This window comes from Porites lutea, chromosome 11 (genome assembly GCF_958299795.1).
Source record: "Porites lutea chromosome 11, jaPorLute2.1, whole genome shotgun sequence".
In the NCBI taxonomy this organism is placed as follows: Eukaryota; Metazoa; Cnidaria; class Anthozoa; order Scleractinia; family Poritidae; genus Porites; species Porites lutea.
In genome coordinates this window covers 14,678,826-14,696,138 of record NC_133211.1, presented here as the reverse complement: position 1 = coordinate 14,696,138, position 17,313 = coordinate 14,678,826, and the positions used below count along the sequence as shown (strand labels likewise).

Here is a 17,313-nt window from a genome sequence, read left to right as displayed (position 1 = left end):
CCTTTTCATCTCTTTTGGAACGGGGAATCAACATTCCGTTTACCTTTTAAGAAGTGACCGCTACATGAATTGTGTGGAAGGTTTTTCCAATAATGTACTAGTAACATGCAAACTGCGCATTCAAAGCCATCTGTTCTTTCTTCTCCACCTTTCTTTCTTCTCTAAGTGGACTCCACCCACCATCGCAATTGTTTGACTTTGAAGTAAACACAAAAAAGACCACAGAGTTTTATTGGAGTATATATAACTTTATTATATCCATTCACTTACTGTAGCTATGCAATTTGTTATTGTCATTTTTATTGAAGCTAATAAGTATAGTAGTACAGCATAGAGAAAAAAGTCCAACCAGTGAGAAAACAAACTTGAACTGACATTGTAAACTTTGGAACACAGAAAAAATAGCTCTCATTCGCGACGTTTTGAATGAACCGGCAAATGGACTGCGGACTTTCAAAGCCAAACCATTTGATTAATTTCCAAAAAGCCATTCTTAGCTTGTAGGCCAGTTCCACCTTCACAAAATTACGTTTGGAATCAAAATCGGAACTAAAAAAGTGTAACAAATTCAAACATTAATCACACATATCTCGTATATTACCCACACAAGAGTTACACAGTATTTTCTGCAGTAGTAAAATTACCAAACCGGTTGGCCAACACTTCCATATGGAACATTCACTATTCTTGTAAAACAACATAAGAATAAGGTCTCTGTAATCAGTGGCGGATCCAGGGGCCCAGGTGAGGCCAAATACAGAACCATGAAGCACTTCCTATTCCCTACCCTGTGGTGACTTGGGGCTCAGGGTGGGTGGGGGGTTGGCAATCGTTACGGGACAAGAGGGCGAGCACAAGAATTTGCTTGGGTTCAATCACAGTTTTTATTCTCTCTTATCTTCCTCTGCTTTCGAAGGCAAAGCTGACAACTGCAGAAAATATTGAGCCTGCTCCCTCAAAAACTACACCCGACCTACAGGTGATGAATACAATTTTTAAATATAAATATCTCTCTATAATCAATGGTTTGATGAAATGACATAGTGAAAGAGAAAAAGTACCTGGTGGAGAGTAGAGTCAAAAAGAAATTTTTTTAAAATGGTAACAGCACAACATTATTTATTTTGGTTCATGGACTCGAAAGAACAAAATTTTGTGTCTCCATAATTTTTTTCTGAAATTGAGAAAAGTGTCGAGAATGCCTTTTGGATTAGTAAATCCAAATTAATTACTTGATAGACAAACTAGAAAAACTTACTTTCCTTACATCCTGAAAAGATGACCTTATGTACAACTCCAAACACAATTTTTTTCATTTTGTACAAAAACATACACCAACTGATACTGGAGGCTGCAAAAAGCTAATTTAGGAAATAAACGTCAGGCAAAATAGCATAAAGGCAGTGCTTATTATAGCAATGCGACAGAAAAAGGGCTTGAAGAATTCGAACATCGCCATAATCTCGTTTCATAGGGTCTTGACGTAAAAGCACAAAAAAGATATGTTACTGATGAACCGTGCCTGCATTCAACCAACCTTCTTGCACCACAACTGTATTTCCTTTTCTTTGTAGTGAGATTCATAGAACAAAAATACTACTTCCATCTCACTACAAGAAACATTTTATAGAGCCAACCTTAAGTATGTTGCATTTTAAATGCTCTTCACTCCTACAGTTCAAGAGCTGTCTTTGATCGAATAAGACCTGGATAGCACTATCCCCAGTCAAATGACTACCTGCTGGAGGAGTGAAAAAGATTGGAAACCATTTTAAATTTTGAACCAAGGCAGCCAAATCTAGGAAGTGATTGCAAGCTCACAAGGGGTATTTTGTGAAAGGGGGGAAGTGTACCTGGGGTAAGAGGAGGGGTCCTTGGAGTACCAAGGACTTCTTTCCACTCCCCGTCCCCTCTGTCACATCTGCCACCCACTGAACTCTGCTAGTGTGGCACTCAATGCAAATTCCTGTCTGCTATATACACCACACAGGAAACCATTAACCAACGTTCTTCTGCTTCAAAATTTTATGAACACAATCTCCCATGAAGACAACTTAAGTTCTTTAGTGATACTTCAGAGCTGTTGAGGATGGAAGCAATGGTGCAGCTGCCACTTTATTCCATGAGTATAAATGGCATACCACTGTTACCAATAACATGGTAATGTCTTTAGGAGTGAAAGGAAGAGTCTTGAGATCTGATCACCTTGAAGACTTGGTGTACAGGTCATGATTTCTTCATCACTCTTGATCTTTATTTACACAAGCAGAGTACCGAAACACTATAAACATTATTACATTTTATATTGTGAACCTGCAAAATACCACAAAAAAAGACATGAGAACACATGGTGGGAACATACATTATTCTGCTGTTCTACTGCTAAGAGGGCAGTGGTTTTTGGAAATAAGTTGATGCAAATAAGAACCAAAATTCTCACCTTTTTATTTACACTTTAACAAGTTCTACTTTATGTTCAAGACCTTGCTTCTCTTCTATCTCCCTTTGGATAACAGGGTCTGGTTTTAAGCATATATAAAGTCGCTAATAGCAAAAAGAAAGCAAAAGGTATATATTAATATGAATATTTCATATTTATTTGTTAAATAAATTTAGATAATATTATTATTATCTTGGGTGGGCGACAGTGGTTCACCCCTTCTCCTTACTTTAGAACAGGCCTTTTGCAAAAGTTGATCACATGTTCAACTTTCTGTAAACACAAAAACACTTTGCTTTGGGAAAATTTTGTTAACAGGAACTTAAAGAGCATATTAAAATTTGATAACCATGTAAATAAAAAAGCCCTGCTCCATTTTGTCCTTGTGCATAATTTGTGTCCTATTCAACAGCAAGTGACATTAATGACTAACCATGGTGTAGGATGGAGGAAACTCCCAGAGATTACAAACAAAAAAACTTGAAAACTTCTGCACCATAAACTGTGACATAGCTCCTTTAACACTTCAAAAGTAGTACAAGTCTCCATAATTAAGAGATCAGACACAACATAGGTGTGGCTTTACAATCAGTAATAAAATAAATATATATATGTATTACAAAATTCCAAAACATAAGTTACAAAAGGATATCAAAAAATAAAACTAAAAAGATATCATAAGTTACAAAAGCACAGTTTTCACTCTAAGGAATATGAAGTCATGGTCCCTGTCTCTAAGGGCCCTGTTGTGTTAAGGAGGAAGCAAGTCATATAATTTATGACCATGCAGTGTCACTAGTGATTCTGTTGAACAGATCACCGATCACAATTTCGGAGCACTTACCTCCATGAATGTGCCAGGAGTGCGATACAACTGCCAAATGGCAACTCCAGGAATCAAAAGCATGGATGACAAAGCAAGAACCCATCCTATAAATTCTGCCCAAGGTGGATACTTGTAATCACCGTAGGAGACTCCAGCCCACTGTGAAGTACTGTACAAAAAGATTCCAGCCATGATGGCTGGTGCACAGAACTTCCAACAAAACCTCCACCATAGTCCTGGCCGGCATCCAATCATTTTCTCAATGTCAAGAGCAAATTTGTCTGTACCATATATCCAGGCCAAGGTTACAGTCTCAAAGAAAGCCAAAAACAAAAGAGAAACACCTCCAGACTGGTAATCAAACAGATTTAGAACATATGCTCCACCTTGGGTTACACACGGCAGGCCAAGTAGAAAGCAAATGATACAAGCAACAAAGATGAATAGTTCCTTGCGTTTTCTGAGAATGTGGTACTCATCAACAAATCCTGTGATTACTGCTTCCATCATGCCAAACTAGAAGGAAAGAAAAGTGATTAACCATATTCTAGACTGAAACAAATTACTGTATATTACTCCACAAGGAAACAAACTGTTAAGGCCAGGGTGCAAAGAAAGTCAGTTTTACAGCTTACAACTAGTTAAACAGGCACCTTCCCCCTAATAAGATAACGTTGCTGAGTGTAAAACTTAATAATAAATGTTAAGAAACTTTAGGTACCTGTAAAGAATAAAAACATTAAAACAACTAGCCATATACACCCTTTTCCAAAATGGCAGCAATATTACAATTATTATTATTAATAAATAATAATAATTAACATAAATATAAAGGAATTATCTTTTTCTATTTTAATTCTTTTATACTTATGTTAATTATGTTGTTATTGCTTCTTGAATCACTTGCATCTGAATTCAAAAGAGCTTTTACCTTGAAATAAGACAATGAGGGCCAATTATTGTGGAGAAAAGAATTACTCAAGTTGCCAACATTTTGGAATAGGGTGTGTATTATTTTTTGTACCTGACTATCCAAACCCAGAGTCAGCAGCATGAAGAAGAACAGGATAGCCCACAACGGAGAAATTGGCATTTGTGCTATAGCCTCTGGATACACCACAAAAGCCAGTCCAGGTCCTTTGAAGAGAAGTTTTCACATATGTCACAATTTCATCTTCAGAAGATTCTACTTCACAAAACTAAGGGTACAGGTAAAGGTTACTGATTTTTTGAACACACTATGCAGTTACCGGTAAAACTTACCAGAACTTGCAACTGATGTGATGTCTTTGTTGAGCACTCCAGCCATGAAACCAAGGGTGGAAAAGATAACAAAGCCAGCAAAAACACTCGTTCCACAGTTGATCAGCGAAATCATCATGGCATCTCTAATCATTAAAAACAACACCATACATTAGACAAAACGGCAATAAGAAAAACTATCTGCACTAGCAAAAAAGCTGTTTATTTAGGCAAATTTTCTGTCATCGCCAACGCTTAACAAATGCAGATGGTTTTTCCCAATTTAACAAAATTTTGTCTGAGCCAGGACAATCTTCAAACTGGCACTGCAGACAAAATTTGTCCTGCGTAAAAACTGGACAAAATCAATTCAATAAATGAAAATGTGTTTTTCTTGTCAATCATTTGTTGTAAAGCCGTTATTCTCTCCACTAACAAAATGCAAGTATTGTTAGATGTAAGGCCCTGTTAAGAAAAAAAATTAATGGTCAAAAAACTTTCACTCACTTGTACACGTTGTTATGGAACTTATTGTAACTTCCCATCGTAACCAAAGAACCAAACCCAATGCCAAGTGAGTAAAAAATCTGAGTAGCAGCTGCTACCCACACCTACGACAAACCAAAACAGAAAACATGGCTCTCAAACTGCAATAATATTGCAACAAAAAAATGAGTGACATGCTGTATTTTTGCATGGTAATTTTTTATGGCACTATCCTTTGTTTTCAAACTCAGTCTTCTAAATTAACAGGTCCAAAAGAAGGAAAATAGAAATCTAACTCAAGGAATTCTTGAAGACATAATATATTAGATATTCATTAGATAAAAGTTGGATTGGAATGTGATGTAAACTGAATAGCTTTGGGTAGAGGGAATCAAAATACTATGGGGTGAAGGACAAGGACAAGTAAAGAGAGGAGAGTGAGGGACCATATACAGCTGTAAGCATCCACGGTGAAATCTCGGTGCCAAATAAAACTAAGGTGAACTAGAAGCCAAAACTTGCACCATGTATAAGGTCAAATTATGGCAAACACACAGTTAAGTTTGCCATAACCAAAATCTCGCAAGAGATTCCTACAAACGTAAAAACACTCAACCACTACCAGTTCAATTAATGAAATCTGCGTAACTCTCAAAGTTGACTACATATAAATGACTGCTACACATTATTGTCCGTATTTGCCATGGTACCTAAAGCACATATTAAGTTTTTTCATTTATAATAAAGAGGTGGTTAGCTTGAAAACTAAGCTCCTCTGACCACCGTACACTTCTATCAAAGCCATTAATTTCTTTCTTCTCTTTTTTCTCTTATTTGCTATTTTATTCCTATTCTATACAGTGTAAATATTATAAGTGTGAAAAAACTGAAGTGAACTGAACTTTAATGTACATTATCAGAGAAATACTTGAGGCTTACTAACACATGGCATAGTGTAGTATTTAATTCAATAGTTAAATAAATGAATCCCACTGCATCTGAAATTTTCTAAATCAGTGCATTTTGTTGAGGTTCTGAGTGTCCTGCCTCTGTTTGAGTTTTCTTGTTTGCCAAAGCGATGGTTGAAACTTCTTCCCCAGTCTCTTTTTCAGAAAGACTTGATTCTTCTTTTTGTTTCCTTGGCATCCAGCACTCTGGTTTTGCCAGATGTGCTAAATCTACATGGGTGAATCCGCCGTAATATTGCATGTAAATCTGGGAATCTTCCTGGAGCTTGGGTGTTCATGCACAACAGCAAAACACAAAACAGGATGGCAGACAATACGAATGTTTGTGTACATGTACATACGAATCGTAAACAAATGGATTGATAATTATTACACTGTGCCATTTATCAAGCAGAAATATCAACTTAATAATAATTTTGGGTTCTTATAATAACCGTTCAGACATGTATCTTCAGGTAAAGGGCAGCTTAATTCTATTGTCCAAGGGGCAACCATGATCTGTGATTTGGTTGTCAGTGTCAAATTCTGGTCATCCATGATGACTGGACGCCCGTTAATTTCAAAATCTGCTTATGATCTTACCCCTGGGTCCTTGAGACGTGCAAAATCAGGCTTCAAATAGTAAATGATGCCTTCACTTGCATTTGGAAGTGTGACACCACGGATGAACAAGATAAACAAAACAATGTAAGGAAAGGTTGCAGTGAAGTACACAACCTGTGAACAAGAGAACAAATATTTCATACAGTCAAACCTCTCAAAAGCAACCACCCGGTAGGTAGTGGTTGCTAACAAGAATCAACAACATGGGGTCTCTTCCGAGAAGAGGTCCCAACACATGTAATTTTTGGAAGATAATTTACTGCATGCAATTTCTAAGTTACAAATAAGGATAGTTACATGTTGTCACTGAAAGTTCTTGTTACACTCTGGGGGCGTAGTACATACAGCGAACGAAGACCACATTATGTGTCAAGTGGTCCCTTACAAAAAGGTTATAAACAATAGAAAGTAATAACTGTTGGGCCAAAACCAGTGGTCGAGGTCAAGGTCACTTATGAGAGGTGCTCATTTACGAAAGGTTCTGATTGTAGGGGTTTCAATGGGAAAATTTCAGTGTTTTGGACAGGTGGTCGTTTATGGGAGGTGGTCTCACATGGACTGTACAACAGTTAATTTTTATAATTAACATTAGCAAGAAGTGTGATGCGACAAAAATTCAACTTTGCAAAATCATCGGATTGGTTAGCATATCCAGAAAGTACAAGATGAGAAAGCCCCCTTGCCAAAAATCAGCCGGTTAGTGCAAATTGGCGAGGAGATATAAGCCCCAGGTTGCCCCGGTGACTCCTTACAAATCTCTCTAAAATTGGCGTGGACCATAACATTAATGATCCGTGCCTTTTTTAGAAGAAGTTGTATGGAGTAATCGGAGCATAACATTGCTTACATCTCACCACCAATTCACACCAACAGGCTGATTTTAAGTCCCATTAGTGACCAAGATCAATTTTCTCCTAACAATATCCATACACTGTCAAGAGATAAGTTATGAGAATTAATAAAATGATCACCCAAGAGAAAATGCCTAATGATCTATCATCAAATTCTCTCAACTAATTCTTTAAAGAAATGTATGGAAATGTTTGGAGAATTTGTATGTGAATACTGGGGCTTAAAGGGTTAACAAGTGAACATTTTTCATCTTGTTCTTTCTGGGTAAGCCAACCAATCCCATAATTTCACAAATGTAGTTTTTGTGACATGATCACTTTTCTTCTCTAATTTACCTTTCCAGAAGATTTGACACCTTTCCACATGCAAAAGTACACTATAACCCATGCTGCAATTAGACAAAGTAATATCTCCCATCTGAAATCTCCTGCATCACCAATACTGTCCGTCAAACGTAGGACATAATGTCTGTAAAAGAAAAGAAACAAGACCAGAAACAGAGATTGTACAACCTTGGACCCCCAAAACAACAAAATCAATGACCAAAAATAGCAGTCACAAGAAATTTGGGTCCATGTAGTAAAACAAATGGCATGGGAAAAGCAGGGGGATGCAACTTCTAAAGATACATGTAAGTCTGCTACTGCAACAGTGAATACTAGAAAATGTCCTTACTGCCAAAACTCCAGAGATGGTGAGGCATGGTCTTCTAATGTTGAATTACTACTGCAGTTTGGAAATGTTGCATTAGCAAGTGCAGCAGTACCATTGGCAATAGCTGCTGTGTTATTTGTAAAAGCAGAACAGCTGGTTTTATTTGGTATACGGCCTGCTAAACAATTGTCAGTGTTCCACCAATTACCACAAGATTTCCAAGGAACCTCCTTCTTCATGGACAAGAACAGGTAATAAAGGCACCAGGCTATGATGATGTTGTAGTAAGCACTCACAAGAAAAGAAACCATCATGCTGGCATATCCAACCCCTGGTAGAGAGTAATGTTACAGGATCAATATTGTTTCATTTCTTTAATTCCTTTTTTTGTGGGGGAGGGGTGCATAGGAGGAGAAGGTGGTAGTGGGTGAATCTTGAATCAAAAGACAGTGAAAAAGTGCTTGGTTTTGAACTTAGTTTTATCTGTCTGCACTTATCAATCCTTACACTGTTCCTGACTCTGGTGGGGCATCTTGAATGAAGGATAAATTATCAGTGACAATAGCCAACAAGTATTTTACAGATAACTTAGCAAAAGAAAAAGACTCACATTGGTACTGTCACTGGGTTATTTGCTAAGATCAGAAAGTAAAGATTTCCCTTTAACATTTTAGCAATACCCTCAATAAACTTACAGGACAAAAACAAACACAAGAAGGTGATAGGTACATGCAAAATGATTACCTTGAAACAATGGACAGGCAGCTCCCCATGATCCAAGCGGACCAAGACTGAAGTACTGTCCAACAGCCAGTTCCATGTAAAACATTGGCATTCCACACAATATAAGAAAAATTATATAGGGTATGAGGAAAGCTCCTATGAATAAACAAACAAATAAAAACCTAAAAAACAAAAATATTCCACCACAAAAGCATGCTTTAATAACTTAATTGGTCACACGTTTTAACAACTTCCAAAGAAAAGTTTCATCTTTTGCAACCACAAAAAATAATGAAATGCTAAATTAAAAACAACATACATGTCAATCAATCAATCAATAATCTTTATTTATACACGATAAGTATTTAAAGCGACGCTTCGCTTGTGGGGTCGTGTCTAAATAATTAAATAAGATAACTAATGAATTAGAAAATAAAAATGATATACACCAGCTAAAATCATATAGCTACTTACTACTTACAAGTCTAAAACGATAAAAGCTTAAAATTCTAAAGTACAAGGTGGTACTCTAGTATCAACTAATTAGGTATTAACACTAATTATACTTAAAATCTTCCTCCCTTCTGGTTAATGTTTGAGGGGAGATACAATCGAAATCTAGGTGTAGCAGAGCCTTTGACCGTCTTGCCATAATCGCATATTTCTTAACATTGTCTATATCTTCATTGAGTTGAGGAACCAACGTGTTCCAAACTATTGCTCCTCTACGAGCTACAGAGTTCCTCATGTAGCTGGTGTTAAAACGAGGGACATCAATTTTCAGTTTCTTCCTAAGTTGATATCGCTTGATGTTATCATTGTTCTTAATAATAGCTGACATAGCATCTGGAGTCAGGTTATTGTGGATTTTATACATAAGCTTAGCTAAGCTAATTTTATACATAAAGGCTAAAAAAGACCAATTAGCCTTTTTCATAACATCTGCATTAGATATCTCCCAAGGTAGCTCAGAGATAATTCTTGCAGCTCTACAATGCAGTGCTTCTAATGCCTTAAAACCTTCCTTATTTGTGAGGCCTCCCCATACTGATATACCATATACGATCGACGGCATAATAACTCTAAAATACAAGTCTAATAACATATTCTTTGGAAGAAATTTGCTACGTTTTAACAAGTTTAACTTATCAACAAAGCCTTTTTTAACAACACTAACATGTTTAGACCAGTTTAGTTGATCATCTATCAATACGCCTAATAGACGAGAGTGTGTAACCCATTTGATCGTGTCCTAGGCCAACGTTAACTCTTTCAATGGGCCAGTGAATCTTCCACGATGGAGGATCATTGCTTCGCATTTCTTTGGATGAGGCACAAGGGAGTTTGTTTTGCACCAGTATAGAAGCTCTTCCAAAGCTTTGTTAAGTTCAGAAATTACTGCATCGATAGAATCGCCAATGCAATATAGGGTAGTATCATCAGCATACATGTAGGTTGTCACAGTGGTTATAGCTTCAGGTAAATCACTTGTGTAAAGAGAAAATAAGGTCGGTCCTAGAACAGAACCTTGCGGTATTTCAGATTTAACAGTGTTAAGATCTGATGCTATACCATTTAGGACAGTATATTGTTTTCTATTGTCAAGGTAACTGCGCAGCCAGTCGAGTAGCACTCCATTTATTCCAAAATCATTTTCTAATTTACGTAATAGCACATTATGGGAGACACAGTCGAACGCTTTCTGGAAATCTACCAGCACTATATCAACAACTTTATTTGAATCAATGGCACTCCTCCAAATTTCTGTCATATGTAAATGTAATACTGGCATTCACATTAATATCATACTAGGGTTCTTTTGGATTGTTCAGGACAGGAAAAAGCTTAAATAGAGGTTTAAAGTAGGTTTTACACAATAATGTCATCTTGATAGCACAACAAACCAAATGAGGCATTTTCAAACCTTAAGTCTCAACTTAATATTCTGAAACTTTTAACATCTACACTGTACTTTCTAGCCATGATGGGTTTTGTCTATGGTATATGTATGTATGGAGAGAAAGAACCCATTAATAAAAACGTTTTTCACCAAATCAAGGTAACTTGCAAAGCCACGTCTTAGGCCCAGTTCAAACTTCGAACTTTACATGTACCCAACCTAGGTTTGGCACATGTTAACTTTGACGTATGAATGACACTTTTGAATTTGGGTCAACTCTTCCATTCCATTCATCTGAGCTTGTCGAATAGAACAGCAAAAGATCGACTTCCATTCATTCATCGAACTTCACATGCGCCAAACCTAATTCATAAATTATGTTAACGTATTTTTCAATATAACCACACTTCTGATTGGCTATATAGTGGGTTTTCACGCCTGTGTGGACAGAACCCACAGAAGCGTAATGACTTAACCAGCATTCTAGTTGTCGATTTTTTTACTGAAACTGGACAGCTTAAAATGGTCTTCTATGAAGGTGCTTTTCTTTATATCCATAAAGAAATCATACTATATTTAAAAATTTATGGCATTACTTTATTTTGTCCAAATGACAATGTGATCACGATCTCCTCAGCTCACTTCTTGCCATAACAGAACACAAATCACACTAAAATCAAAACAAGAATTTTCAGGCTTGGTGAATTATCTTTTTTCAGTTTATTTCCCTATTTTAAGCAGTAAGGATGATATTTGTTTTTGCCGCGAATTAGGTTTGGCACATGTTAAGTTCGACCGTCTAAATCAACAATCGAACTCAATAGTTTGGGTCGACCTAAATAGGTATTAGGTTTGGCACATGTAAAGGTCGATGTTTGAACCAGACCTTAGGCTTTTGTATATTACGCTAGCATTCGTTTGAGCATTTTAGTGAGGCAAAAGTATTTTAGGCATTGTTCACACATTTTAGTGGCATTTTTTTGTAAAATTAGTCTTTTCGTCACAGAAAATAAATTGACACATTTTTAAAGAGATATGATGACTTAAGGTCCTCCTGGAAATAATTTTCAAATAATTTTCACCTTAAGTGGTGTACAGGATCATTTTTTTGCTGGGTAAAAACTTTTATCTTGTAAACATCATTGTCATACCACTTATACATTTCTATTTCCCTTACATGTAAACTCCCTTTGACAGTTTGTTTTAAAAAATGCTTAGAATTAATAAAAAGCCTCTCAAAGTTGAGCATTATCAACCATCTGAGAGATTTTTTTCTTTGGGGGGGGGGGAGGGAGGGGTGACTGAGAATTAAGGTGAAGCATTTTATTGGGTAAATGAGAGCATAAATTATGTACTCAATAATATTACTGACATTTTTACATGCATTAATACTTCAGCTTTACAATCTAGGCTGATCATTTACCTGCATACAGATAATATTTACAAATTCAATCATGTATTCACAGACTAGACTCATAGTTTTCTTTTATATACATGGAATAGAAATTAGTAGTGGTCTTGGGATTAGAAAGCAAAAAAGAAAAATTAATGTTTTTTACAAAACTGACAGGCAGTACATATAAAGGATGCTTCCATTATGAAGTCTTTTATTTTCTAAACAAACCAAGTCCTGACCTACAAGCTTATTTTTGTTGTAGACCTGGTCCTATTGTATTCACTGGACAACTACTGAATGGGTGCAAGTCCATATACCACCACTTTTGTTCAATTCAGTGTACATGTTGAATGCAAAACATACAGTGTAGGCTTAGCCATTGAATGGTGCATTGTCAAATAGTGGGGTAAACAAATTACATAACAGGCTCATTAAGAATAAATGATAATACAAATTTAGTGGATAGAGATTGATCTAGTAGGTGGCACAATTCAACTGGGGACTGCCAAAAGAAAATAAATTGTACTCGACACAAACATCCAACCACCGTGATCCATCGTGATCTTTTTCATTTTGGAATGTTTAACAGCGTATGTCTAGACAAGAGATTAATGTCAAGAGAAGAGTGTAAAATCACAATAAAATGGATATCCTTGGGAGGGTGGGATCTGGAAAGTATTTCCGTGTTAAACATATGTAGCAAAGGTCTCGTGGTATCGAATGTAATGTTTATCAAATAAATCATGGACATTGACCGATAATCCTGAAAACTGGTGATGATGTTCAAAGTTCACCCAGCTTGTATTAAACCCAAACACGGTTTTCTGGGGGCGTTGAAATCGCGGTAAAAAAAAAGAGGTTTAAAAAAACACTCCCACACGAGTTATTTTCTCTGTAAGACCACCTTGGCAAGTGAAGTTTACCAGCCACGTTAATAAAACATCACTCCGCGTCAAAAAAGATGTTGGCAAAATGAGATTCGCTAGTACTATTACATTCGGACAAGAAATAACAAAGTCATTTTCATTGTCCGAAAAAAAAAATAATAATAAAATAGCTTATGCAATGTCCGTGATGAAAACAAATTTTTAGATGCAAAAATGGCCGAACGCAAGAAAGTAAACTCGCAAAACGCGCGAAAACTGGTCATGCATGGTTAATATAATGACAGTCAATAACACTTGACTTCCAGATGATTTGCATTCAATAAATGTTTACTACAATAGCCAGCCACGGGCAGTAAAAACGAAATCCTATCTGGTTCCCCTTACTGATGAAATATAAGTGAAATCGTATTGTTTTGAAGCTTTGAGTTTAATATTTTGGCGAATGCCTTAGTGTGTTTCAATCTACACAAGAAAACAGGTCAAACATCAAAAAATTTCACGAGGGACTGAGTTCATTCAGGTCATTCACATGGTCCAAACACAACACGTTAAATACACGCTGTAACATAACCTGCTTTCTTACCTCCACCATTGGCGTAGCAGAGATGGGGAAAACGCCAAACATTTCCCAAACCGACGGCAAATCCGATACAGGAAAGCAAAAAATCTGTTTTCTTTCCCCACTGTTCGCGTTCATCCTGTATCTCGACAACTGCAGAATTGCTGCCACTTGAGTCACCGTTTTCTTCCCCGTTTGCCTCATTTCCCTTCTCGATCAACTTCTTTTCGGTAGAATCCATATCCCCATGTGTACTCTTTTCCATATTCACAGGATATAAACCAGTTTTTGGCCGGTTAATACAGGGACAATTTCTCTCCTCGTGGTGTTTACAAAGAGCATGTGCTCGCGAGTGGTACGGCCAATGGTTATATACCAACTAACTAGCCTCGCTTTGGCGCGCGAATTGCGTCGACAGAACAACGCACTGCATGGGGTTTCGCAACAGCCACCTTTTAATCGTAATTTTAAAAAAAAAAACTTCGATTTGATAGAGATTCTACCCTTACAATAGTTCAAAATGCTAACCATTTATTACAAGAAAATTTCAAGTTTTGGATGTCTGCCTCGATCAATATGATATTCTCAGAGTTTTTCGACCTCTTTTTCTTCCTTCTCAGCTCCGCTTGTATGGGTGGGGGGGGGGGGGGTACTTCTTTATAAGAGGCTAATGGGGATGTGCCGCTGGATGGGGTCGCATTTGCACGACTGGATTGACTATAATGGGGTCGCAGTTTCAACAGAGTTACTAGAACGGGGTCGCACATTTTTGGACTTTTTAGGGTAAGACAGTTCTTCATATTTACGGTTAGCAAACTCACCAGAATGTTTGTACTGTAGGTGAAAAGTAAAGCGTTCTTCATTCAGTTTAAAAAATGAGTCAATTCATAAAAAGAGAAAGTGACTAAGCTGGGATCGCAAAAATTACATATCTCAAAAAAGTGACTAAGATGGGGTCTATAATTGGTCACAGAATAGACTATAATGGGGTAGGGGCTCTGAAAGGCCAGCGGCACATACCCAGCAAAAATTAACCCAAGTAACCCCCCCCCCCCCCCCTTCCGGGTTCATACACTTTACGAGAAAAATCTATAATTGGAAGCAAAGACGAATTTTAAGAATTCACTTCCTTTCATAATCTGTCAACAATAGACTGCCAAAAATGATACAAGAACAGGCAACAGTCACACAAGAAAATCACGAATTTGTTATCAGGAGGCTCCTGGTTATATTTCATATATTGAACATACGATACTGTACATTCAAATAATTCCAGAAATAATAATTTCCGAATAATTCTTTATGTTTTGTGTGAAAAGAAAAAGAGCCTTGAGATGACAAAAAAGGGTCGATCGGTAAGAGTGCGGCCCTGAAATATCTTTTAAAAAAGGCAACTCGCCAAAGCTCCGTCATCGCCAATGCACGCCGACGAAAATATTCTTCCAAAATAAATGTCTTCCCTGTTAACGGGAAACTTTAGATGATGTATTAAACTGCATGTGGAGGTAAAAAAAAACGTTCACAAAAAAATTTTTGTAAAAAGTGCCAAGTTCAGCTTTAGACGAAACATTTCGGAATGGATCGTTCTTTCCCTGTAGCCGCCGCTAACCTTCATAAACAACGGAACGATCTTCCATTTATTACATCAAACATTAATTATGATAAGGAACATCAAGTCTGTGCAAAGTTCAAGAAAGCTTTCAACACCTTTTTATTTGCGAAAGCTTTTTAAATCTACGTTCTATTTTTATATACATTTTATGTCTACATTTTTTATAGCTTGCTATAGCTAGTCATTTCTAAATTTTTATGTTTATTTTTTTATCATTTTAATGCACAATTGAAAATTTTCACATTTCTAATTGCGCAATAGAAATTAATAAATTATTATTTTAAAAATAATTATTATTTTGTCAGACTTGGCAAATGCTTAATACAGCCTTCAAGCCAGAATCCCTAAAAGAAGCAGACCTCTGTCATATATATATATAGCTAGGGTGACTTAAATACTGGATTCAGTCAATGCTGAGACGCCGAAATCAAATCCCATTGAAAAAAAATATATCAAAATAAGCTCAATGCGCGCCTTTTACAGTCTAGCCGGATAACTGGATAACTGCTGATTACAGTTCGACTAAGGCTTATTGCTACAATACAGTGTTCCTTGAAAAGTGTGTTGTAGTGAATGTTCTACAGATTGCACCAGTAGTTTTTCTATGATAGTTGGTATCCAGCCCACCCCCAAAAGGGTACTTTGCTAACTGCCCAGAAAAGACCAACAATCCTTTTGAAAAACCTTAATTTTATTCCCTTAGTGAACCGACTACGATTATCGATTTTTTAGAAAAGAAACACAAACAAAACAAAGTCCATGAGTGTATTATGCGACACTGACTATCAAATTGATGTTTATTTACATTAAACGTTGCTATTTTTGCTAGTCAGAATGGTTTCCGGTATCAGCCGCGCGCGAGAACTTCATTTCGCCACGTGTAAGGGAAATCTGGACAATTTTTGCTCGTGGAATCCGCAATCCTGGGTTTTGGGATACAACTCAAGGAATCCGAAATCCCACTAACGTTTAGAATCTGGAATCCAAATTCCAATGACAAAGACTGGAATCCAGTACCTAAATCCGGAATCCACGGCGTAAAATCCAGAATCCAAGATCCTTACATGGGGAGGTTCATTGGTGAGTCGCCATGAACGCCTGCCACGAAGCCAAAAAGTTTATTTCACCGCTTTTTTAGTGGCAGCCTTTGATAGTTTTCTTCTCCTCCGACAATAAAGGGGACCTAAGAGCGCAGTTGGAATGGCCCCAGTCATGAAATAAAAGAATTTCATGGGTGCCTGAAGGCATTTTTAAATGGTGAGCTCAACTTTGTGAGCTCAGTGAGCTCAACTTTGATCAACTTTCACCCTTGGTACGTACAGAGATGGCCAAAGTCGGACTTCGACAAAAATTCCAAAATCCATTTGCTGCAGGCAACGAACGTCGTACAACTCCTATGGTTCCAGCTGTCAGTTTTACTTTTACTTTTATTATCGAAGCCAAGCCATCGTTTGCACTATGGACATCTTTAAGCTTTATCGTCAAACGTTATTATCTATAATATTGTGCATGAATTTTGTGAACCACAAAATCAATACGAATAAACTGCAAGAATGCTCCTGAAACTGACTCCTCGAAATCATGGAAGAAAGAAGTTTTGAGTTTGATATTGTCAAAGGTTTTAACTGCAGGTGTAAAAACAACAAAAAAACAGGGGCTCATTTACCTGTCTAAAATAAGAAATAAATGATACATAATAAAAAATTTAACACAAAAAGCTCATTTTTATGACTGTTGAGAAATGGGATCATAACAACAAAGACGGCCCGATAAATACAAACAAGGGGTTTAAAAGGCAAGAATCAAGGTTAAGTCAGAGGAAGGTTCGGTTCGGTCAAAAAACGTGTCTTTACCGAGGCAAAACTTTAATCATGGAAAAAGAACTACCGCAGGAGAGGCACGTACGCGTCGTCGATATTGCGACAGAGATAACACGATATTTAAGGGGGCCACAAGTTTATTAGTTTTCTAACTATGGGTTACCCTCTATAAATAAATTTTGATTGATTGATTGATGGAGTTGGTTTCGCTTTTAAAGAGGTATGCAAATGAATTCAAGATCCACTGACGTGTACGAGAAATATAAGCTTTAGTGGATTAAAAGATCTTATAGGATTACCACCTTCCGAATCGCCTATCACGCTTTTGTATTCAACCACTTACAA

At 36.9% G+C, this 17,313-nt stretch overlaps 1 protein-coding gene across 1 annotated transcript; it reads right to left on the bottom strand.

Moving 5' to 3' along the window:
• Positions 1-227: 227 nt before the first annotated feature.
• On the bottom strand, positions 228-13,911 carry LOC140951502 (sodium- and chloride-dependent GABA transporter 1-like). Its single transcript, XM_073400761.1, has 11 exons — positions 13,561-13,911; positions 8,816-8,950; positions 8,093-8,402; positions 7,753-7,885; positions 6,545-6,679; positions 5,016-5,119; positions 4,530-4,654; positions 4,291-4,403; positions 3,285-3,782; positions 2,441-2,544; positions 228-2,313 (listed from the first exon to the last, which is right to left on the bottom strand). Exons 1-10 carry the CDS (start codon positions 13,799-13,801, stop codon positions 2,449-2,451), a joined length of 1,890 nt encoding a protein of 629 aa, XP_073256862.1. The 5' UTR covers positions 13,802-13,911; the 3' UTR covers positions 228-2,313; positions 2,441-2,448.
• Positions 13,912-17,313: the final 3,402 nt, after the last annotated feature.